General features: G+C 53.5%; 1 protein-coding gene across 3 annotated transcripts in view; it reads left to right on the forward strand.

Annotated features, from left to right (window-relative positions):
* The window catches only part of CNTN2 (contactin 2), a 34,562-nt gene extending 13,041 nt beyond the window's left edge, over window positions 1–21,521 (forward strand). For all 3 annotated transcript variants that reach the window (XM_015448879.4, XM_065540498.2, XM_005540570.5), the window contains 21 exons: window positions 1,625–1,769; window positions 1,885–2,060; window positions 2,272–2,367; window positions 2,786–2,995; window positions 3,285–3,384; window positions 4,899–5,074; window positions 5,525–5,661; window positions 6,094–6,223; window positions 7,924–8,074; window positions 8,188–8,315; window positions 8,653–8,828; window positions 9,356–9,476; window positions 10,007–10,165; window positions 10,660–10,809; window positions 13,040–13,110; window positions 13,373–13,607; window positions 13,968–14,080; window positions 15,484–15,670; window positions 16,024–16,136; window positions 16,609–16,777; window positions 17,197–21,521. In XM_015448879.4, coding sequence (XP_015304365.2) covers window positions 1,625–1,769; window positions 1,885–2,060; window positions 2,272–2,367; window positions 2,786–2,995; window positions 3,285–3,384; window positions 4,899–5,074; window positions 5,525–5,661; window positions 6,094–6,223; window positions 7,924–8,074; window positions 8,188–8,315; window positions 8,653–8,828; window positions 9,356–9,476; window positions 10,007–10,165; window positions 10,660–10,809; window positions 13,040–13,110; window positions 13,373–13,607; window positions 13,968–14,080; window positions 15,484–15,670; window positions 16,024–16,136; window positions 16,609–16,777; window positions 17,197–17,306 — 3,053 coding nt within the window. In that variant the 3' untranslated portion in view covers window positions 17,307–21,521. The remainder of the gene's footprint in view (window positions 1–1,624; window positions 1,770–1,884; window positions 2,061–2,271; window positions 2,368–2,785; window positions 2,996–3,284; window positions 3,385–4,898; window positions 5,075–5,524; window positions 5,662–6,093; window positions 6,224–7,923; window positions 8,075–8,187; window positions 8,316–8,652; window positions 8,829–9,355; window positions 9,477–10,006; window positions 10,166–10,659; window positions 10,810–13,039; window positions 13,111–13,372; window positions 13,608–13,967; window positions 14,081–15,483; window positions 15,671–16,023; window positions 16,137–16,608; window positions 16,778–17,196) is intronic.
* The last annotated feature ends 1,392 nt before the right edge of the window (window positions 21,522–22,913 follow it).

A 22,913-nucleotide genomic window follows, 5' to 3' on the forward strand; every position in this document is an offset into this window, starting at 1 on the left:
TGGGATTAAGCTGGGCTCTCCAGCCGAGATGATGCTGTCACCGCCCGCCGCCTCCGCCTCTGAGGCCTGGGGCGGCAGTGAGGGAGAATGGCACAAGGGATGCCTGCACCGGGCCATTTCTGCGAGCCCTGCCTCCTACCTCATTCTGAGAGCTGCTTAGCAGCTGCCCTCACTCCCAGGGGGCCAGGACTGGGCCTCAGCTGCAGCATGGGGCCACCCCCTACCCCTGGAAGAGGACTGACGGCTGGATGCGCCAGGAAAGGAGCTAATTGGTTAATGGGGATCCCTTTCCTCATGACCCACCAAGGAAGGCCTGAAATCAGCTATGTTAAGAGGTAGAAGCCAATTAGGGATAGCCTGGCTCCCACCTGACACGGCAGAGGCAAAACGGACTGGCCTCACCGGTCAGCAGAGAGCCCACCCCAGCCCTGTTGAAAGGCAGGTTCGATGTCCGGCCAGTCTGTGGCTCTTCATCCCCTGCCCTGCCCTGCAGCAGGACAATGATGCATGAAGAGAGGGGTCTGCCCCATTTGCCTGTGTGGTACTCATTGGTCCACCAAGCTCAGGAGGAACTGATCTGTCTGTGCCACAGACCTGCTGGGTGACCATGGGCAAGTCACTCCCTTTCTGAACATTTCTTGAATTGTGATACTGGAATTGTATAAAACTGCCTCCAAAGCAAACTGCCCACCCTCCACCCATCAAAGCAAACTGCCCACCCTCCACCTACCAAAGCAAACTGCCCACCCTCCACCCATCAAAGCAAACTGCCCACCCTCTACCCATCTTCTCTTCCAAGTCCCCACCCAACACGTGGCTCCAGCAGACATCTGCTTGCCCGCCACCTTCCAAGGGTTTGTCTGGCTGAATCCTCACGCAGACCCTGGGAGGTGAATTCATATTCTTTTCATATCACAGGTGAAGACATTGAGGCTCAGAATGATTCCATAACTTTCCCAAAGTCCCACGGCTAGTAGAGGGCCAGTCTAGTCCCCAGGCCCAGGCTTCGGGTCCACACTGCCCCGGTAAGGGTATTAGGCTCCAGGGACACACATCCTCTCTGCATGTTTGTGGCTGGCAATGTCTCATGCACCTCACACCCCACAGATCAATTCTTCTGGAAGGCTCCCTTGAAAGCCCCCTGAGAGGTAGAACTGCTTCCATTCTGAGGCCCCAGCACCTTGAACTTTATGGCATTTGCCACCTTGCACTGCCAATTTCCTGTTTCCCTCCTTGGACCACAAGCCCCTTGAAGAAGAGGGACTGTGTCTTAATCATTTTTACAAGCCAGTCTCTAGCCCAGTGCTGGGTATAGAGCGGGTGCTCAATACCTGAGTGTAGGATGGGTGATTGACTGAACTGATATGGCCAGATGGGGCCTGCCCAGCCTATTTAAATTGAAATTTAAATGAATTAAATAAAATGTAAAATGTCGTCCCTCAGTCGCAATAGCCACATGTCACGTGCTCAATAGCCCCACGTGGCTAGTGGTTACCACATTGAACAGTGCAGAAAATGGAACATTCCCATCATCAGAGAAAGTTTTACTGGACAGCGCAGCCCAAGAGGCCAGGCTCCAGCCAGGCCCAGGCTCTGAGGCCTCTGGTGGTGTCATCACCTGCAGCTTGGAGTTCAGCCCTGGGATCCCCAACCACCTTTGGGCCTGTCTTTGAAGACCAACCCCTCAGTGTGCTATTCCCAGAGGAGTCCACGGAGGAGCAGGTGCTGCTGGCATGCCGCGCCCGGGCCAGCCCTCCAGCCACCTATCGGTAAGGCCTCTGCAGTGGGTGCTGGGAGGCCCTGGGCAGCCATTGAACCTTCCCTCTCATCAGTCCTGCCACCAGGCAGGACTCAGAGGTCCCCTTCCTCTGTCCCCTGCTGCAGGTGGAAGATGAATGGCACCGAGATGAAGCTGGAGCCAGGTTCCCGTCACCAGCTAGTGGGGGGCAACCTGGTCATCATGAACCCCACCAAGGCACAGGATGCCGGGGTCTACCAGTGCCTGGCCTCCAACCCAGTGGGCACCGTTGTCAGCAGGGAGGCCATCCTCCGATTCGGCTGTGAGACCCGCAGGGGACCAAGACACTTTGCGGGAGGGGGAGAGGGGGCTAGGAGAAAGTGCCCAGAAAGGACAAGTGACACCCTCAAGCCAGGCCTTCCTGACCTCACATGACATGCCTTAGTGAACTGCTGCTTCTCCGTGAAGGATGAGTCAGGGAGGGGCTCGCAGGCCAGGAGGACAGTGCCTGAGCCCCTGGTCTCTGCCTCCAGTTCTGCAGGAATTCTCCAAGGAGGAGCGAGACCCAGTGAAAACTCATGAAGGCTGGGGGGTGATGTTGCCCTGTAACCCACCTGCCCACTACCCAGGTGAGTCCAGACCTTGGGCCACGGTGAGAGAGGGCACAGGAAGGGCTACCAGAAATTTGGCAGAAGGAGGATGGAATAAAAGGTGACCCCTGGAAATGACCCTTAGAAGCACCCATCCCTGGGACCGTAATTTTAAATGATCTGTGTTTTCTTTATGGGTCTGTCATTTTCCATCTCTGTGCCCTGCTTCCACCTTCAAACTGGGTGGTCCCTGAGGGCTGTGATCCCTGACAGACTTAGTGCTCTCTAAGGGCAGGAATAGTCACTTCTTCCCTCTAGGTCTCCCCTTAGCCCCAGTTCAGAGCATGGTGGCTGTCAGGACAGGGCTTGCAGAACCCCACCAGCATGCTGGGGTCCCACCCAGAGTGGTCCTGTTAGCCCGGCACCCCCTGGTTTCCTCAAACTCCTCACATCCTAGGCTTGTCCTACCGCTGGCTCCTCAACGAGTTCCCCAACTTCATCCCGACGGACGGGCGTCACTTCGTGTCCCAGACCACAGGGAATCTGTACATTGCCCGAACCAATGCCTCAGACCTGGGCAACTACTCCTGTTTGGCCACCAGCCACATGGACTTCTCCACCAAGAGCGTCTTCAGCAAATTTGCTCAGCTCAACCTGGCTGCTGAAGGTCAGGCTTGGCCAGGCGTGGCGGGAGGGAGGGAACTGGAAGGGTCAGTGGGCATTGGGAAAAGGGTTTTTCCTTTGGAGATTGGAAGATCGGCTTGCAGGGCACTGATTCCAGGCCCTGGACCCCCAGATCCTCCTGCTTCAAATCCTCAGGCCCTTGCCCTAGGCCTCAGGGAGATTCCACACAGCTGCCAAGACATAGTTGGCTCTGAAAGGTGCTGAGATCCCAAGCACGGTAGCGCCTGACCTGGAGTCATCTGCATCTGATTTGTAAAATTCTCTCTCCCCAGATACCCGGCTCTTTGCACCCAGCATCAAGGCCCGGTTCCCAGCAGAGACCTATGCACTGGTGGGGCAGCAGGTCACCCTGGAGTGCTTTGCCTTTGGGAAGTGAGTGTGAAAAGGGAGGGGTACCAGGGCACAGGTGCTCTTGGGGGCACAGGTGACCCCAGGGTGAGGGCAGGCAGAGTCAGGGCTGTCATCCTGGTGTCCCTCACAGGGTCTAGCAAAGTACTGGGCACACAGTGGGCATCGACCACCACTCACTGGACACTAACCCTCTGGGTGAGGCATTGCATGTGCCAGGGGCCTTCCACGGCCAGAATCACTTGGTCCTCCAGCAGCACATGGCAGGCTCAGACAACCCGAGTAACACCCAAGGCTGGAGGTAGGCAGCACAGTGTACAGACTCCAACCCTGTCTGCCTCGTTCGGATCCCAGCTCTGCCACCCGCAGACCTTGGGTAAACTGCCTAACCTCTCTGTGCCTCAGTTTCTTTATGGTGGTGTTAGTAGTACCCACCTCATAGGGTTGTCATGAGGATTAAATCAGTTCATACATGTGAAGTGCTGAGAACAGTGCCTGGAATTTAGGAAAGTGTTCCGTGAATGTTAACAGTGATCTATTTGAGAATCACAACAGAAAGCGTTCTCTTTCTTGCACTCCTAGAAGGATTCACTGGAACAGGGCTAAGCAAACAGCAGGTGCTCAATAAATGTTTGTAGAATGAAAGAAAGAATGTGATTTGTACTTTGGCCCCCTCCTCCCTCAACTATCTCCTGTGGTTACCTGGGATAATCTTTGCCTTGTGGGAAGTTTTGGGCTTCCAGAAAATCCACATGAAAAGCATGTGGAAGGGGGCCAGGTACAGTAGTTCACATCTGTAATCCCAGCACTTTGGGAAGCTGAGGCAGGCAGATCACGAGGTCAGGAGATCGAGACCATGCTGGCTAACACAGTGAAATCCCATCTTTACTAAAAATACAAAAAAATTAGCCAGGCATGATGGTGGAAGCCTGTAGTTCCAGCTACTCTGGAGGCTGAGGCAGGAGAATGGCGTGAACCCGGGAGGCGGAGCTTGCAGTGAGCCGAGATCGCGCCACTGCACTCCAGCCTGGGCGAGAGAGCGAGACTCCATCTGAAAAAAAAAAAAAAAAAGAAAAGCATGTGGAAGAGGAATATATTAACCCATTAAAACTGATACCTCAGTCCGTTTTAGTGCACAGATTACTAATAGCTAAAGTCCCTTTGAAAAGTAGGGGCAAGGCCTGCCCTATAGAGGCAACGGAAAAGAGAACCCATAAAGACCCAGGTCACAGGCCACTGTGGCAGAGGGCAGACCCAGCTTCAGAGTGCAGACCCCGCAGAAGCCCAGCTTCCCTGGCTCGAGGGTTGTTGCAGGAGGGATGGGTAGAGGAGCCCTGCCTCTTGCCCCTTCCCTGCGTGTGCTCCGAGCCTACCTGGGAGAAGAGAGTGAGGATCAGCCAGAAGGCACCCTGTCTTCCTCTGTTCCTCCCAGGCCCAGCATCTCAGGAGGGCCTGAGAGTCTGGGTATGAGGAGCTGTGGGCACTGGAGGGGTAGGCCCAGCTTAGCCCACACCCTCTGGCTTTGTCTCTCCTGCCAGCCCTGTACCCCGGATCAAGTGGCGCAAAGTGGACGGCTCCCTGTCCCCACAGTGGACCACAGCTGAGCCCACCCTGCAGATCCCCAGCGTCAGCTTTGAGGATGAGGGCACCTACGAGTGTGAGGCAGAGAACTCCAAGGGCCGAGACACCGTGCAGGGCCGCATCATCGTGCAGGGTACAGAGCCAGAGCCAGGGACACCTTCTCCGCCCCTCCCAACCCCCCTTCCTGCCTTCACCCTTGTCCCCAAGGAAACAGACCCAAAAATCAGGGAGGAGACTGGGAAGCCCCCTGCATGAGCCTGCTTGCCCTAGGACGGCACTGAGTCTGGGACCAGAAGAAGCTAGTGCTGTGGTCAGCTCAGAGCTTCAGTCAGGGGTGCAGAAAGCACACAGGAGGCTCCAGAACGATTTAAGTTGCGAAAGCAGCCACTGGCACAACCACAGAGTGCCAGCTTTCTTGTGCCTCCTTCTTCCTGCCCCCTCCTCCTTGTCCTCTCCGTCCCAGAATGCTGATGGCACCCTCTGCTGTCTGGCACAGGTACTGCTGCCCTGATTTTCTGTTCCTTTTAATGAGCTGGAAGCTCCTCCTAGCTCATGCCAGGTTTTCTTTTCCGGGCTCCCACAGCTCAGCCTGAGTGGCTGAAAGTGATCTCGGACACAGAGGCTGACATTGGCTCCAACCTGCGTTGGGGCTGTGCAGCCGCCGGCAAGCCCCGGCCTACAGTGCGCTGGCTGCGGAACGGGGAGCCTCTGGCCTCCCAGGTAGGAGACGTGGGATTCCTCCCACACATAACTGTCCTCTGCTCACTTGGTTCCCTCACCCCCCAGAACTTCCCCTGCACCACTAGTAGCCCTCTGGGCTAATTAGGGTGCCAAAGGGTGGTCCTAGGACCACCTGAGGACTTCTTCCCATCCCAGTCCCATGGCCACAGGCTGGGCCTGGATCCAGGCACAATTCAGCCACAAAAGAAGTGATGTGGTCCTGACTGGATCACCTCACCCTTCCAGCTTTGGGGAGGCCTGGGTAATCTGCATCCTGAGGTTCCAGGTGGCCCTGAGGTAGGACTGGACATACGAGCCATATGCTCTAGGGATTATCAGCCTAGAGTCTCCACTGCCCCCACCCCTGCCAACCCCTCCTCCCTGTGGCTCCAGTGGTCCTGATCCCCCTGGGCTCTGGGCTCTTCTGCACAGAACCGGGTGGAGGTGTTGGCCGGGGACCTGCGGTTCTCCAAGCTGAGCCTGGAGGACTCGGGCATGTACCAGTGTGTGGCAGAGAATAAGCACGGTACCATCTACGCCAGTGCCGAGCTAGCCGTGCAAGGTAAGGGGCCCAGGGAGGCAGGGGACATCCCAAGGACGTGCATATGGTGGCTTTCAGAGCTCTGAGTTTAGGTGTTTCCAAACACACACGCACATACCCTGTGGCAATTTTCCTTGGTTTTCCAAGTGTCTAAGTAGGAGAACTCAGAGATTTAAGAAAGGAGATGAGACACAGGGTTGAGAGCTGCCAGAGGGCAGGGTCTCTGACTTGTCCCATGTCTGGCACACAGTAAATATTTGCTGCACTGAAAAAAAAAAACGGAAACCAAATCAATCAGATCTGTGTAACCCAACCCTTTCAGCTATGTGAGCTTTGGCAAGTTACTTAGTGTTTCTGTGTTTCAGTTTCTTGATTATAAAATGTAGGCAATAATAGTCCTGCCCTCCTGGGCTGCTGTAGGGAACAAGTGAGATGAAAGAGGTACAGCATAAAAGGCCTGCCCATTTTATGCTGGTGCCTGGGAAATGCCAGCCAGTGCTAATATTTAGTTGTGTGACTTGAGCTCACTGAGCCTCAGTTTCCTCATCCATAAAATGGACACAGCGATACCCACCACATCAAGTTTTAGTGACGTTTTGCTAAGAAGCATTCATTCGTTCCTTCATCCATTCAACCAATACTTACTCAACACCTCACAGAGGATGAATACGAAAGATACAGTCTCTGCCTTTAAGTAGCTTACAATCCAGTAGAGGGAAAGGGACAAATAAACCCCAAATCAAACAATTAAACAATTTCAGCTAGCCATCAAATATAGTATAAAGAAAATCCAGGCAGGGTGCAGTGGCTCATGCCTGTAATCCCAGCACTTTGGGAGGCAGGGGTGGGTGGATCACCTCGAGCTCAGGAGTTCGAGACCAGCCTTGGCAACATGGTGAAACCCCATGTCTATGAAAAATACAAAAATTAGCCAGGCATGGTAGCACACACGTGTAGTCCCAGCTACACAGGAGGCTGAGGCAGGAGAATCAATTGAGCCCTGGAGGCAGAGGCTGCAGTGAGCTGAGATTGTGCCATTGCACTCCAGCCTGGGCAACAGAGCAAGACTTGTCTTAAAAGAAAATAAAAGAAAATCCAGTAGAGTGATGGGCGTGAGATGGGCCTGTTAGATGGGGTGGTCAGAGAAGTCTTCTATGAGGAAGTCCCATTTAGGCTGTGACCTGAATGTTAAGGAGCCAGCCGCGTGAAGATCTGGGGAATTTCCAGGCAAGATTTACAGCAAGTGCAAAGGTCTGGAGGCAGGAAAAGACTTCACAACTTCAAAAGAGAGAGGGGAAAAAAAAAAAAGGCTAGGTGATTGGAACATAATGAGTGGGAGAGAGAGTGGAGCAAGATGTGATTGGAAAGATGGAGACTTATTTGTGAAGAGCCGGGCTCCACTGAGTGTGAGTTGAAAAAGCTGTTCATTCCTCGCTGGGTGGAGAAAAGATTGTAGGAGGAACGCGCAGAAACAGGAAGACTGAAGTCGGGTGGCGGCGGCGGGGGGTTGAGGGGCGGGGGGCTGGGGAGGGCGGTGTTGTCAATAGTCCAGGCAGGAGATTTGATAGCTTAGGCCAGAGAAAAAAGGGCTTGGTTCTGAAAGAATTCTGGAAGAGGTGCTGGTAGGAGTCACTCATGAGGTGGCCTCAAAGGGCAGGCCAAGTAACGTCTTCATCAAGGGTGACAGTACTTTTCTCTGTGGCTCTCCCCTTTCCTTCCAGCACTCGCCCCTGACTTCAGGCTGAATCCTGTGAGGCGTCTGATCCCTGCAGCCCGCGGGGGAGAGATCGTTATCCCCTGCCAGCCCCGGGCAGCTCCAAAGGCCGTGGTGCTTTGGAGCAAAGGCACGGAGATTTTGGTCAACAGCAGCAGGTACCACCCACACCCCACCCTGCACAGTTCCTGCTCCTCCTCGTTAGAACGCTAATTCCCCTCCTGTGACAACCGTCCCTGAGTTGGGCACATCTGCTTTGTCCTTGCCACAGAGTGACTGTAACTCCAGATGGCACCTTGATCATAAGAAACATCAGTCGGTCAGATGAAGGCAAATACACCTGCTTTGCTGAGAACTTCATGGGCAAAGCCAACAGCACTGGAATCCTGTCTGTGCGAGGTGAGGGCTGCCATGTGGGTAGGCCGGGGACTCAGCCTCCTCAGGGTACTGTCCTCCCCGTCATCCTGCTCCTGTGTCCCACATTGCTCCTAGTTTGGTGTCGAGGCCACCCCCGGATTCAGTTTCGCTTGGGACCACCCCCTGGCCACCATCGAGACTCCGGTCATGCCTCCCTGCCTGCCACACACTCATGCAGTCCTGGGCAGTTGGGACATGTGGGTCACACCGCCTCTTCTTTTTGCTGGGCCTTAGGACAGAGCCTCTCAGCCTGCCCTGCGGACCCTGCCTGTGCCCATTTCCTCCCCCATCCACCCAGGGGCCTTGTTTTACTTGGCAGATGCAACTAAGATCACCCTAGCACCCTCGAGTGCCGACATCAACTTGGGTGACAACCTGACCCTACAGTGCCATGCCTCCCACGACCCCACCATGGACCTCACATTCACCTGGACCCTGGACGACTTCCCCATCGACTTTGATAAGCCCGGAGGGCACTACCGGAGAACCAATGTGGTGAGGCCTACGGCCAGAGCCCCATGGCTTCTCCCTCTTTCCAGAGAGACAGGGGCCCCAGGATGTCCTTAGCCATCCCCACCTTTAAGTCCCCCATAGCCTAAGCGTCCCCCATTCCCTCAGGCCCACGCATGGCAAACTCATCCTTGGATGAATAGCCGTCCTTCCTGGATTCCACCCAGGGACCATGCATATAGGAGAGGGTTAGGGACAAACCTGGAATTGTGGGCAGCCACCAAGACACTCCCACTACTGTTCTTGTTGGCCTGCCCCCTAGGGCAAATGACATTATTAATGTGGACAGTCATTGACTGTCTCCTGAAACAAACTTTGTTGTTTAGTCCCCAGTGGTTCTAAGTGATGAGTCGTGATTCCTCCCATTGAACAGACAGGAAAACTGAGATCCAGCGGGGTCCATGGATGTCACGGAGTAGGGGACTCCCAAGCTCTGCCTCATGTCTCATAGCCTGCTGCACTGGTCAGGGCCGGTGCTCTGACCTGCCGCCCCTAACTGTCCCCATGTGCAGAAGGAGACCATTGGGGATCTGACCATCCTGAATGCCCAGCTGCGCCATGGGGGGAAGTACACGTGCATGGCCCAGACGGTGGTGGACAGCGCATCCAAGGAGGCCACAGTCCTGGTCCGAGGTGAGGGGTTTCCCACTTCTACCCCTACCCTAACTCCCTTAAAGCCCAGCTGGGCTGTTCTGACCTGCTCGCCCCATCTCCCCTCCCCTCCCTCAAAGCTGTAGGGAAGGGCTTCTGGCGGAACTCCTGTGAGCTGGATATATCCTGCGGTTCTTCACAGGACCTAAATGATCAGGACATTTTTCTTCCAAGGCCAAAGTTTAAAAAATCCACTCCTAAACACATCCCAAGATAGGAGTGCTTTACTGAGCCCTGAAGTTTTCAAAGCCTAGTGCTGGGAAATCTATGCACCTCTCCACGTGACAGCCTCTGTGAGGCCCCCAGCCTTGAGACACATCCCTCCACCCTCCAACTGGCACCCGCCCCAACTGCCCACATCCCTTGCCGGCGCTCCCTCCTGGGTGTGTGTTCACTGCGCCCTCTGCTGACCTGTCTCGGTACTGTACCAGCTCAAGCCTGGCTGGGAGGAGGTTGGCTCAAATTGGAAGCTGCCCAATTCTGACCCACTGTGCTCTGACCTCTTGGTGCAGGTCCGCCGGGTCCCCCAGGAGGCGTGGTGGTGAGGGACATTGGCGACACCACCATCCAGCTCAGCTGGAGCCGTGGCTTCGACAACCACAGTCCCATTGCTAAGTACACCCTGCAAGCTCGCACTCCACCTGCAGGGAAGTGGAAGCAGGTTCGGACCAGTAAGTGTGACCCCACCCGGGTCAGTGCTGATAAGGCTTGGCTGGGTGTAGGAGGTAGAAAGGGTCAAGGGTTGGGGATCAGGGGTCTGAGGGCCAGGGCTGAGCCTGGAGCTTCCAAGAGGGACAAGCTTTGCCCTCTGCCAGCAGAGAGCATGCAGGCAGGCAGCAAGACAGTCACATAGGAAGCAGGACAGTCGGGAAAGAGTTAGAAGAGGAGGCGCTTGGTCTATGCCCTTGAAGAATTGGTAGGATTGTTACTGGAGCAATGAAAACATTCGTAGGGGCGTGGGGGTGCACACAGCAGTAGCAGAGGTACCAAGATAGGGAAATTGAGTAGTTTTTCAATAATTTCTGAAAAAGGTACTGAGTGCTTAGTATATGGCAAGTACCGAAGTGAGGGCTGGGTAGATAAGTGGTGATTCAGGCCAGTGCCTGCCCTCTGCATCCAGATGAATAAGCAAATGCTGGAACATGGACTCCCTGGTGCCTTGCAGATCCTGCAAACATCGAGGGCAATGCCGAGACTGCACAGGTGCTGGGCCTCACCCCCTGGATGGACTATGAGTTCCGGGTCATAGCCAGCAACATTCTGGGCACTGGGGAGCCTAGTGGGCCCTCCAGCAAAATCCGGACCAAGGAAGCAGGTGAGAGTCCTGTGTGTCCCAGAGAACTATCATCAGGACAGAGACCCTGGCACCACTTATAGGAAGTGCCACGCCAGCCGCAGTTATGCTGAGTTCCAGCCCTGCTCACAGGCTTCAGACTCTCACAAAACAGACAAGGACAGAACACCAAGTTGGGACCAGGCCCACTGTATGGACAAATCATCTAGTCTAAACTCCTCATTTAAAAACTGATCAACCTTACAACTGCATGCGCATCTATAATTTTTTTAAGTTTAATTTTTTAAAGTGGAAAAACCAAAGTTCGGAGAAGGAAAGAGTCACATTGACATAGCTTGGACTTGAACCCAGGACCACGGGGTGGTAGACAGATGTCCTCCTGGAAAAGTATGCACTACAGAAATCAGTTAATGCTGGCTGGGCAAGGTAGTTCACGCTTGTAATCCCAGCACTTTGGGAGGCGGAGGAGGGCAGATCACCTGAGGTCAGGAGTTCGAGACCAGCCTGGCCAACATGGTGAAACCCCATCTCTACTAAAAATACAAAAATTAGCCAGGCGTGGTGACACACACCTGTAAATCCCAACTACTCGAGAGGCTGAAGCAGGAGAATGGCTTGAACCCGGGAGGTGGAGGTTGCAGTGAGCCAAGATCGTGCCACTGCACTCCAGCCTGGGCGACAGAGCGAGACTCCATCTCAAAAAAAAAAAGAAAAAGAAAAAAGAAATCAGATGATGTGAAAGATATGTGTGTGTGTGTGTGTGTGTGTGTGTGTTCTGTGCAGGGGGCTAGGGAAGCAGCCAGTGTCTCCAAGCCCTTTAGATGATTTCTTAGGGAGCAGATGGAATGAATAACCTGCCCACAACCCTCAGCAAAAATCATGTGGGTGTCTTGAGTGGGGAAGGAGGGGGAGAAGAGAATCCAGGAGAGAGTGGGGGAGGCACAGGCTCCAGTCAGCATCTGCTGAGAGGCTCCTGCCCATCTCCAAGCCATTCGCAGGGGATGGCCTGGAATGAGAGCCCTGGGATCCTGGGACCAGGGGCATAGATTCAGGACCCTGCCTTCCCTCCTCTCACCTGCCCAGACCTGTTGCACTGGATGTGTAGTGAGGGTCCATCTTCTTGTCTCCCTGAAACATGTTCTCCTACATGCCCCAAACTAACTCTCCAGGCTTTGTTTGGAAAAACTCTCCTTTTTCCAGAAACACTCAACATTTTTAGCTGGTACCTCTCCTGAGTAAGAAATTCCAAAGGGAACACTTTCTTTGATTGATCCTGAACTTCTTGGAGGGTCAAATGTGGAGAAGTGAGGGGACTCCTTTATTCTATTAATAGTATCCCAGGAGCCGAGGAGCACAAAGACAGCTGTGAGGCAAAGGAAACATGACAGGCTTTAAAATCAGAAGGACTGAGATCAGATTCCACCTGTGTCATGTATTAGCAGTGTGACCCTAGGCAAGTTGATTAACTACTCTGGGTCTCAGTCTTTCCACCCTGAAAAGGGCAATAATAACACCCACCTCACAGGATCAAATGGCCAATGTGTTTAGGGGCCTCTTGCAAATTACAGGGCCCTAAACTATTGTCATCAGAAGCAAGTGAAAAATCTCCAGCTGCTGGTTTCTCTGTGAAAATATTTTGACCCCCAGCCAAGTTACTCTCTGCTAAGCTACAGGAGCTGATGAAATAAATTCGTGTTTTAATATCAGCCTTGTTTAATACTCGAGACAATTAGGAGATTAAATCTGCAATAAAAAGAAAAATAGTAATATATCACCCTGGAGCCCAAAAGTAGTTTGTTTTGTTTGTTTGTTTGCATTAACTGCAGTTTTGGGTTATTTATTCCCCTTATTTTAAAGCAAAAGAGAGTTGGTCTCTGTGATTTAGTTTAAGTTGATGGAGTAAGGAGGACAATGATCGTGTGTGCATCATCCGCTCTATGCTAACCATCGTCCTGTTTAATTTCATTCTCATTACGGCCTCTGAGAGAAACATGATTATCTCCATGGAGAAGAAAATCAGAGGCACAGAAAGGTTAAGTAACTTGCCCAGGGAAACACAGCTAGTCATGGCAGAGGTGGGATTTGACTGCCTGACTCCAGAGCCTATGTTCAGAGGGACCATTGGAGGACAAACCCAGGGCCCAGTTTAAGGGGTTCCCCATCTTACGATGCTCTACAGGCACAGGCTCAGGGCTTTCCTTTTTTCCTTGCTCATTAACAAGCCGTATCCGTGTCTTTTGGCGCTTGACAGCGCCCTCGGTGGCACCCTCAGGACTCAGCGGAGGAGGTGGAGCCCCCGGAGAGCTCATTGTCAACTGGACGGTAAGCTGGAAGAGTCAGATGTCCTCCTCCTCTCCGACTCCTCTCCTGCTTGAGCAGTTGCAGAAAGGACCACTGCACAGCTCTGACTCAAATGCGGACAACTTCCTGTCCCCCTCCCACGCACCCGCTGCCCCTCACGCAAATCCACGCTGCAGGCGCAGGCGTCCAGGGCCGCCACTCTTGGCAAAGGTTGGGTGGGGCCAGGGAACGGGCAGGGACACGTGCTGCGGATCCTCGCCCATGCCACGCTCTTGCCCCTCAGCCCATGTCACGGGAGTACCAGAACGGAGACGGCTTCGGCTACCTGCTGTCCTTCCGCAGGCAGGGCAGCACTCACTGGCAGACCGCCCGGGTGCCTGGCGCCGATGCCCAGTACTTCGTCTACAGCAACGAGAGCGTCCGGCCCTACACACCCTTTGAGGTCAAGATCCGCAGCTACAACCGCCGCGGGGAGGGGCCGGAGAGCCTCACTGCACTCGTGTACTCCGCCGAGGAAGGTGGGCTGCCCCGGGCCCACTTCTCGCCCCTACCCCAGCCACTTGTCCACAGGAGTGTGGGGTGGGAGGACGCTACTCATCTCTCGGCTCAGTTCCATAGGAGAAGGTTGAGAGGACACTTGGGTTCCACACCCCTGGCCTCACTTCCAGCTCTTGCTACCTTGTCTCCCTTCGGGGTTAGGAAAAGGGAGGCTCTCTGGGAAGAGAAGTGGGCCCTGGAGCATTGCTTGGGGGGCTCCCACTTGGCCTTCATCCTGAGCCCTGGGCTTTCCTCCAAAATCTTAAGCAAAGGCAATCCTGGTTGGGGGGTGCCCCAGGGGGTGTCCTGGGAATCCAAACCCATTCTGTATCGGTCCCCAGAGCCCAGGGTGGCCCCTACCAAGGTCTGGGCCAAAGGGGTCTCATCCTCAGAGATGAACGTGACCTGGGAACCCGTGCAGCAGGACATGAATGGTATCCTCCTGGGGTATGAGGTGAGCACCAACCTGGGGCTTGGGAGAGGAAGGGGTGCTGGGGCTTCAAAGCCAGGTGGGAACAACTCACAGCTTACTAATCATTCCTCCTGGCATCCCTGGTTCACTGACATGGCAAACTGAGCATCCAGTCTATGCAGCACTGTGGATGCAAATTTCACTAAGACCCCGTGGCAGGCCAGGCGCCGTGGCTCGTGCCTGTAATCCCAGCACTTTGGGAGGCTGAGGCAGTGGATCTTGAGAACAGTCTGGCCAACATGGTGAAACCCTGCCTGTACTAAAAATACAAAAAATTAGCTGGGTGTGGTGGCCCATGCCTGTAACCCCAGCTACTCAGGAGGCTGAGGCAGGAGAATCGCTTGAGTTCAGGAGGCAGAGGTTGCAGTGAGCTGAGATTGCGCCACTGCACTCCAGCCTGGGCAACAGAGTGAGACTCCATCTAAAAAATAAATAAATAAATAAATAAAATTTTAAAAACCATGGCTTATGCCCATTGGGGAAGACAGACCCTGGAGGCAGCCTTAAAGTAAATGCTTGGCTAGAGCCAGCACTGGAAGCTGGGAGGGTAGAGGGAATGGGTTCTGGGAAGGGGCATGGCCTGCCCCTTTCATGCCAGAGCCCATTCAGACTGCCCTATCCAGGGCTGCACAGAGAACAGCCTGAGCCACTCTATGGACCGTTGAACATCCTATCCCGGGGGAACTTGGGGCCCAGCAGTCTGGCCTGAGTACTGGGTCCACTGAGAACTCCACATAGGGGTACCTGTGGAGCAGATGGAAAGTGAGAGGAAGAAAGAGGGAGAGAAAGAAGGAAAAGCAAGAAAGAATCATCAGGCTGGGCCTACTAGTGATAGCACAAGTTCATTCCAGTAGAGTACTCTAGATTTCAGCACAATAGCTTAGGCAAGCCACAGTGTGGAGATAAGTCCAAACTCTGCCCTTGATTTGAAAGCATGTTTAGCAGGTCTTCATGCTATGATTACCATGAAAATGGGTTTGCATGTATTAGGCAGCCTTCAGAAGCTTGCTTGGGGCCGGGGGACTACTTTGTAGTACAAATAAGCATTTTCTATCCCTTAGCAGAATGCCCTCAGTGGCCTCCCCAAGTTGTTGAAATGAGATGGGTTCCAGCAGGCCATTGCTAGGTTGAGCCTGTGCCACTGGCTCCCTCCCTGGCCCACATCTTGAGCACTTTCCTTGAACCAGGCACCAACAGACAGCAGGGGACTCACACCCACACGGCCCTGCTCTCTGGGTGCTCATGATCTAGTGTCCAGGTTCTGAGGCCTGAGTCTGGGTCACAAGGACCAGGATGAGCAAGAGAGGAACAGAATATGGGGGGCCGGGGCAGCCCTGAGATCCTGGGCTTGACTATTACCCCTTGGGTACCCCCGCCTCCTTCAGATCCGCTACTGGAAAGCTGGGGACAAAGAAGCAGCCGCGGACCGAGTGAGGACAGCAGGGCTGGACACCAGTGCCCGAGTCAGCGGCCTGCACCCCAACACCAAGTACCATGTGACTGTGAGGGCCTACAACCGGGCTGGCACTGGACCTGCCAGCCCTTCTGCCAATGCCACAACCATGAAACCCCGTGAGTCTCTCTGCCTGGGGTGGGGGTAGGGGAATATGTTGGAGGGTGGGTGCCTCTGGGATCACTTTTTCCCCAATGGTAAGACAAATGCTCTAGCCCACCAGCTCTGGGCTGGACAGAAATTAGACAGCGAGCCTAATGGAAATAAGAGAATGGAATTCATGACCTCTGAAGCATCTCACACTTCTCCAACCTTTGGATTTTCAGGGGCTTTGTTTCGTGGGCATGGGTGACAGAATGTGCTGGGTGTAACTGCTAGAGGCAAACATCCAGAGAAGGGCTGGCTAAAGGTGAGAGGGTGCGGGGTGCCAGGGAAACGTTTGGACATCTCTCCAATTCTTCCTCTGTGGCAGCTCCGCGGCGACCTCCTGGCAACATCTCCTGGACTTTCTCAAGCTCCAGTCTTAGCATTAAGTGGGACCCTGTGGTTCCTTTCCGAAATGAGTCTGCAGTCACCGGCTATAAGGTGAGGAAGGGATCAGCTAGGCCCAGAATGGGAAGGAACAGCTCCTCTGTGTTTCCAGTGAACATAAGCAGCAACAATTTATAACAAGAGGCATCTGAGTGAGACATAAGCAAAGGGTTTGTGACTGTGAGAATGAAATTCATGAACGATTCTCTCGGTAACTTGCAGTAGGAACTATAAAAACAGGGGCAGATGGTGTCACTGCAGAAAGGCAGAGTTCACAGGGGCAGTGATGGACTATGGGGATGGAGTATGGGGGTTCTCCTAGCTTCAGGAGTCTACAGAAACAGTTCAGTGGCCTGCAAGCTTTCCTCCCACCAATGAGGAGCTTTGTCAATGGGGAGGAGGGGTGAGGAGGCTGGACCGCAAGGGCCCAGAACCATCGGGGCTCCTCTTAGTACCTAAAGCTGGGGAGGACTAAACGATCAGCCCTGGTGTCAGGAAACTCCACCTGGAAACCTCCTTCCCACAGATGCTGTACCAGAATGACTTACACCTGACTCCCACACTCCACCTCACCAGCAAGAACTGGATAGAAATCCCAGTGCCTGAAGACATCGGCCATGCCCTGGTACAAATTCGGACCACAGGGCCTGGAGGGGATGGGATCCCTGCAGAAGTCCACATCGTGAGGAATGGAGGTGCTGCCCCTGCCCTGCCCTTATCCCCTCGAGAGGATCAGGGTCCACCCAGATGCCTGAGGGGATCATTCCCACCCCAGGCCAACTCCAATCTCGACCCACAAGGGAAAGTGGAAGGCAGGGAGGAACCAAGTACAAAGTAGTCCTAGAATTGCTCGCCACCACCTTTCTACCCACCCTGCAAACCATCCCCGAGGGCCAGGGAAGGGAGCAGGGTGCAGGGGGAGGCTGAAAACCAATCAGCAAAAGCAAAGGGTCTACAAAACACTGTAGGAGTCGGGCTGAGAAGAACACCCAGCCGTCCGCTCCCAGGCCTGCAGCTGGCCCTGTGAGTCTCCTTAGGAAAGGTCTCAATCTTGCCACAAGGGTGGGGCTAGGGTAGTCCCTGGCCCAGCTGACTCAGCTTGTGCTGGTTTCAGGCACAAGCATGATGGTGGAGAACCTGGCAGTCCGCCCAGCACCACACCCTGGCGCCATCGTTTCCCACTCCGTGGCGATGCTCATCCTCATAGGCTCCCTGGAGCTCTGATCCTGGCACCCCTCCCTCTGCACCGCAGCTGGACGCCACCTCCGATGGACACAGCCAGCCGGCCCCTTCCTGCTGCCAAGGTGGCCTGACACTGTGCCAGAGAGTGGCTAGTTTTAAATACCTACTTTAAAACAGTGCCCTTTTTGTAGGAGGTAGGATATTTTATATTCTGCCGCAGGACAGAGCCCACGCAAGGATTTTCTTTAAATCGAGAGGCACCAGGCAGTAACTTCCATGATGACACTGATGCCTATACCTGAGCTCTAGGCTGCCCAGAGGGAAGGAACAGGCCCATGGGAAGAAGGGGGTTTAAAAACATGTCTTCAACTCAGCAGAGATGGCACTCTGGGACCCTATATGGACTCCACCACTTGAGAGCAGTCCTAGGCCCAGCGGGAACACCAGACATGAACAGGCTGAAGAACTGGGGCGAAGTGCACACCTCACCGTCCTTCAGTCTAAGGAGAAGGGCAAGCCCTGGGACCAAGAACTCTCCTACCTTCTCCCTTGAGCAGCAGCAAGGACCCTGACGCTGTCCCTGATGATTCCCTAGGGGCTCCCGCCTGCCCTAGCGGCTGAGAACCAGCACCCCGATGCCTGAGGCTGGGAGCCTGAGCCCCTTCAGCTTTGAGGGGGTGATACTGCTTGGGGTGGGAGCTAAAAAGAGTTGAGAGGCCCTTGGTGGAAAGGGGCACCAGACTTGGTCTGAGATAGTCACAACCCAGGTGACATTGCCTTCTCAGCCAACACTGCCAACCTGACCCTGTCATCCCCAGATTGACAGCGCCACTTCAGGTGGCTGGGTGACTAAAGGGCTTGTCTTGGTGGGGTCTCCCATCCCTCCAAGACCCATCCTGCACAGTCCCTCCAGGGTTGGGGCAGGAGATGGCCAATCATGCGCCCACCTCTCCCTCCAGCGCTGCCTGCAGTCAGCTCGGCTTCCCGACCTGCAGCCCCAGACTCTGCTCTCCCAGAACTGACTCACTCCTGCCTGGGAGGGGAATGCAGCATTCATGCTATGTATCCTGGAATTGGGAGGTTTCTGGGAAGGGCAGAGGATAAATGTGGCCCTGCCTGCTCCCAGGTATACCTAGGACCACCTGGCCAGATCCGCTCCCAGACGGCCTTGGACTGCTTGCATTTCCCTAGAGGAAAAGGGGTTAATAAATGGGCCATCCTTTCCTGAGCTCTGGGTATACTACCAGTCATGGAACATCGGAGCTGGAAGAGGCCTTAGAGCTCAGCTTCTTCAAGTCCCTCACTTTACAGATGAGGAAATGGAGGTGGTCCAGAGAGGGTCTGGGATTCCCAAGGTCACACAGCCCGGAAGAGATGGGGCTGGGTTAAGAACTCGAGTCTCCCACCTTTCTGTTCAAGACTGTTTGTCTACCCAGAGGAAGGAGGCACTGCTGAATGGCTATGGCCTGGCTAAGAAGGTGGTTAGAGTCAGTAGGGTATGAAAATTCTTCAAGGGGTTCGGATTGGTGATCATGGGGACTGGCATGGCTGGGTTCCAGTCCAAGGTGTGGCAGAGCTTCTACTGAACATGCAGTGCTGACTTGAAGCTCCCTGTCCACCTCGCTCTTGCCCCAAGAAAAGAGGCCAAAGCAAAAGCAGATTCCCTAGGCAAGAGCAGCAGCACAACCAGGAAACCCCAAAGCCCGTTCTCCGACAGGTGGCCCTTCACAGGGGGCAGTAGGACAGGCATCTTGAAGGGCATATGTCCTCTGAAGCTCCGAGCCTGTTTTCTGTAATTTACAGTTAGAGCTCTATTTTGTTATGGTTTTTTAAACTTTTAAGTCCTGCTCTATTTTCCTGGGCAGGTTTATGTTGATGTTTACCCACTACAATTTTTTAAAAATACAAGCTCACATGCCTTTTCCCTGCCAGACCAAACCCCCACTGCACCCTACCCACCCACCCCCCGCCCAGGGCAGCTTTCCTGGAGCTGGCTAATCAAAGCCTCCTCACCTCTTCCCAACCCTTACAAGCAAGGGTGCTAGGAGCTCAGCTGTATGACCATTCTCCCTGACAGGGAGTCCAAACTTGGCCTAGCATCCCTCCTGGCCCCCCTCTGGCCATGACTTGGCCTGTGCCTGGTTCTCTATCAGAAAGGGGATGCTGAACAAAACCTCCTTCTAAGTTTTATCCAATTCCTTCCTCATTGCCTCGGGCTGCGTCAGGGGAAGCAGGGGATAGGTGTCCAGTTGCTGGGCCGAGGGAGGAGCTGGTTTGGAACAGGACCTAACCAGTGAAGCTGGAGGCTACAGCCCCTAAACTTGCTTGAGGCCAACGATACTTACTCACAACTAAGTACCTTAATGCTAATGAGGTCCACTAAAAAGGGGAGGAAGGCAGACCTCCTAGGAGACCCACGAAGGGTTTTTAACCAGGGAAAGCTGAGCCCCAGGAAAACCTAACCACTGTGCAGGCAGAATTTGGGGGATAGAACCGACAATAAAATAGATGTTCCTGCAGCCTGAGATTTCAGGTAGAGGACTAAGGTTTAATAAGACAATAGGTGACCTGAGGACATGCAAGCTTGTAAAATGCAACAGCCTCCTGCTAGAGTGACTTGTACATGAGCTTGCTTGCAGAAGACTAGATTAGATGCTTCTCAGAGTCCCCTCCTGCCCAGGGGTTCTCTGATTTTCATGTTCTCTGCCCAGATGGGCTGGGGGAGTTGACAATGTGCTTATTTTCACTGTGATCATGAGACCACGGTTCTGGGTTATCTCCTTTCACACATCAAGCCCCAGAGGCGGCGGCAAGAGGAACAGCCACAGACAAGTACTTTACCCCACAGCTTAGTGGCCAGTAAACACCTTGGGGAGTAGGGACAGGAACAACCTATAGGCACCTCTTCAGGGCCCAGGGAGACAAGTGCCCTCTATTCTGCATACATTTGGGCTCCCCTTACAGAGCCCTTTGCCCTGGCTCCGTGGTCCTTGTTGCTCTAACAGTCCAGATGAACACCCAGCCTCGGGGGGAAGGCAGCTCTCTCCAGACGGAGTCTCAGGGGCCAGCAAGATCAGGTTATCTGCTTTCATTCAGGGCAGCAAATGATACAGATGGTGCCAGGGAGTGGCAAGGCCATGGGGGTAGTGGGGGGTGTCTTCTTCTTTTCATAAAGTAACAACAGATGAGACTGAGGTTAGACATCAGGAAAAAAAACTCTGGAATGACCTTCCTCATTCCAGGAGGCCCTGCAATAAGGAAGACGCTTCTTTTTGAGGGACCTTTGAGGAATTCTGGCAGCTGTTGACATGGGGTCTAGGATAAGGTGCAGCTGTGACTGGAGGAGTAGGAGATGCTCCAAGTGGCCATCCAGAGATGAGACTCTTAGAATCAAAGTGTTCGGCCCAGGAAGTCTTGGAGATCCCACCTGCTGTGGCCCCGCACCTTAGGGGAAGCCATTAAGGGGGCTCATCCAGGAATTCTGGTTATAGCCCAGTGCTTACCCAGCCTCTTTAGGGCAGCCCCCAGGGCCGGCCAGCCTGTACTCTGGGCAAGAGCCCAAAATGGCTAAGAATGTTTGACTCCCTTAATCTCTTCCCCAGCTACACAGGAATCTTTTCTCTGCCTGGTCTCAGAATGGGACTGCCAACCGGCTCGTCGGAGACGCAGTATCCTCAAACCTGTGGCCACTGGCAGGACAGTGGTGCTCTATCTCCCTGAGTGAGACCTATCCTAGGCTTCCTCCTGGATGTGATGGGGGCTGCCAGAGAGGCTCTTAGCATAAAAGGGATTAGAAGGGCATTTTTCTATGTGCCTCCAAAAAGCTCCATGGAAACAGGCACCTGGTAGCTGTGGGACACCGTGGACTTGTGTATATGGTCATAGGCTTTGGGAAGATAGGACATAAAGGAAAATGAGAGAAACAAAATGGGTCAGATAGCTTTGGCCAGAGCCCCAGGCAGCCTTTGGGGCCTATGACACTTAGTGCCCTTAGATGGGATACATCTTGCCTCAGCCCCAAGATTCCTCCAACTTACCCATCCCATCCAGGGCCTGCACAGCTTAGAGAGGCTCAGCTTGGCAAATGCTAAGGCTTCCTCGGACCACTGACTTGACTCAGTGTTTGTTAAAACTGAACCACTCCCACTGGCCTACTATTTCTCTCTTGTATTTCTTGTAATAGTAGTTATTTATTGATTCTGGTAGCAGGCAGTTCTTAAATAAAGATGGTTTCTCAACCTGTTGGGGCAGCTGGCACGAGCTGTGGGTGTTTTTATCATCAGGCTAAAGCATACCTCCTTGTCCTGTTCTGTCACTCCAGAGGCTTTTATCCAAGAATTTCTTTCACCCCTCACACAGTGAAATATAACGAAGTTACAACATACAGTCTATATTGCTTCATTCAGTCCCAGGAGGGGGGAAAAATTAGGCCAAGATCTCAAGGCAGGTCCAAGCAGAGCACAAGCAGGCATTTGGCTAGAATCGGTTGGCTTTACCTAATACAGTGGCAGTGAACAATGCTTATGAGATGGTACTGCTTCAAGGTTCCCTCATTTTTAAGACATCTCTAAGGTGTTGACTCAATGGGCCCAAAGGAAAGTCTCCCTGCAGAGACGTTAATGATACATCTGGTGAGAACGAGGTTGCTGCCTCTACTCTTGGCTCACAGGAGCCACAAGGGTTTGAATTACTAGTCAGTTTCCAGCCACACTTTCTCACACATTCAATAACCATTTATCAAACTTTTTTTTTTTTTTTTTTTTAGACGGAGTTTCACTCTCGTCACCAAGGCTGGAGTGCAATGGCATAATCTCAGCTCACTACCACCTCTACCTCCTGGGTTCAAGCTATTCTCCTGCTTCAGCCTCCTGAGTAGCTGGGATTATAGACACATGCCAGCAAGCCTAGCTAATTTTTTTAGTAGAGACAGGGTTTCACCATGTTGGCCAAGCTGGTCTTGAACTCCTGACCTCAGGTGATCCACCCACTTCAGCCTCCCAAAGTGCTGGGATTACAGGTGCCTGGCCTATCAAACTTTTATTACAGATGAAGATGTGTGTGAAGATACACTTGCACGGCTCTGTGTTTTGAGCCTTTCAGTGCAAAGCAAGTAGGGTTCCATGCTGACTATGCCCCCAGCTTTTTTCAGGGAAGAGGGAGATAGTGAGTGGAGGCCCCAGTACTCATTAGCTGTGTGCCCGGAAGCCCAGGCTGACAGCAAGCCTCCAGAAGGGGCCTGTACGGACACCAGTATGGTATCACAAAAGGGTCATCTCTTCCACTTTGCCCCCGAAGGGGATGTGGGAACACCAGCCACTCTAAATCCCAAATATTAGTCCAGTCAGCATCTCCTTGAGCCTGCAATGGTAGATTACCTGCACAGAATTCAACAGCTTTTGCTTTACTAACACAACTGGGCATCTTTTATTCTCTTCTCTGCTCAATCCCTTCACATCCTTGGAGTCAAAACTCAAGAGCCCAATGCAGAGGGTTATAATGCCAGAGCTGTGCAAGAGTCCATCTCATACTTGACTACTGACTGCAACAGAGGACTGGAAAAGTTATTTAGCTCTTCTTGGGTCTCAGTCTCTCCATCTGGAAAATGGGACTACCCATCAGTCCTCCTCCCTCCTCAGCGATGTCATGCTG

The sequence above is a fragment of the Macaca fascicularis genome, chromosome 1 (genome assembly GCF_037993035.2).
Source record: "Macaca fascicularis isolate 582-1 chromosome 1, T2T-MFA8v1.1".
NCBI classification, from domain to species: Eukaryota; Metazoa; Chordata; class Mammalia; order Primates; family Cercopithecidae; genus Macaca; species Macaca fascicularis.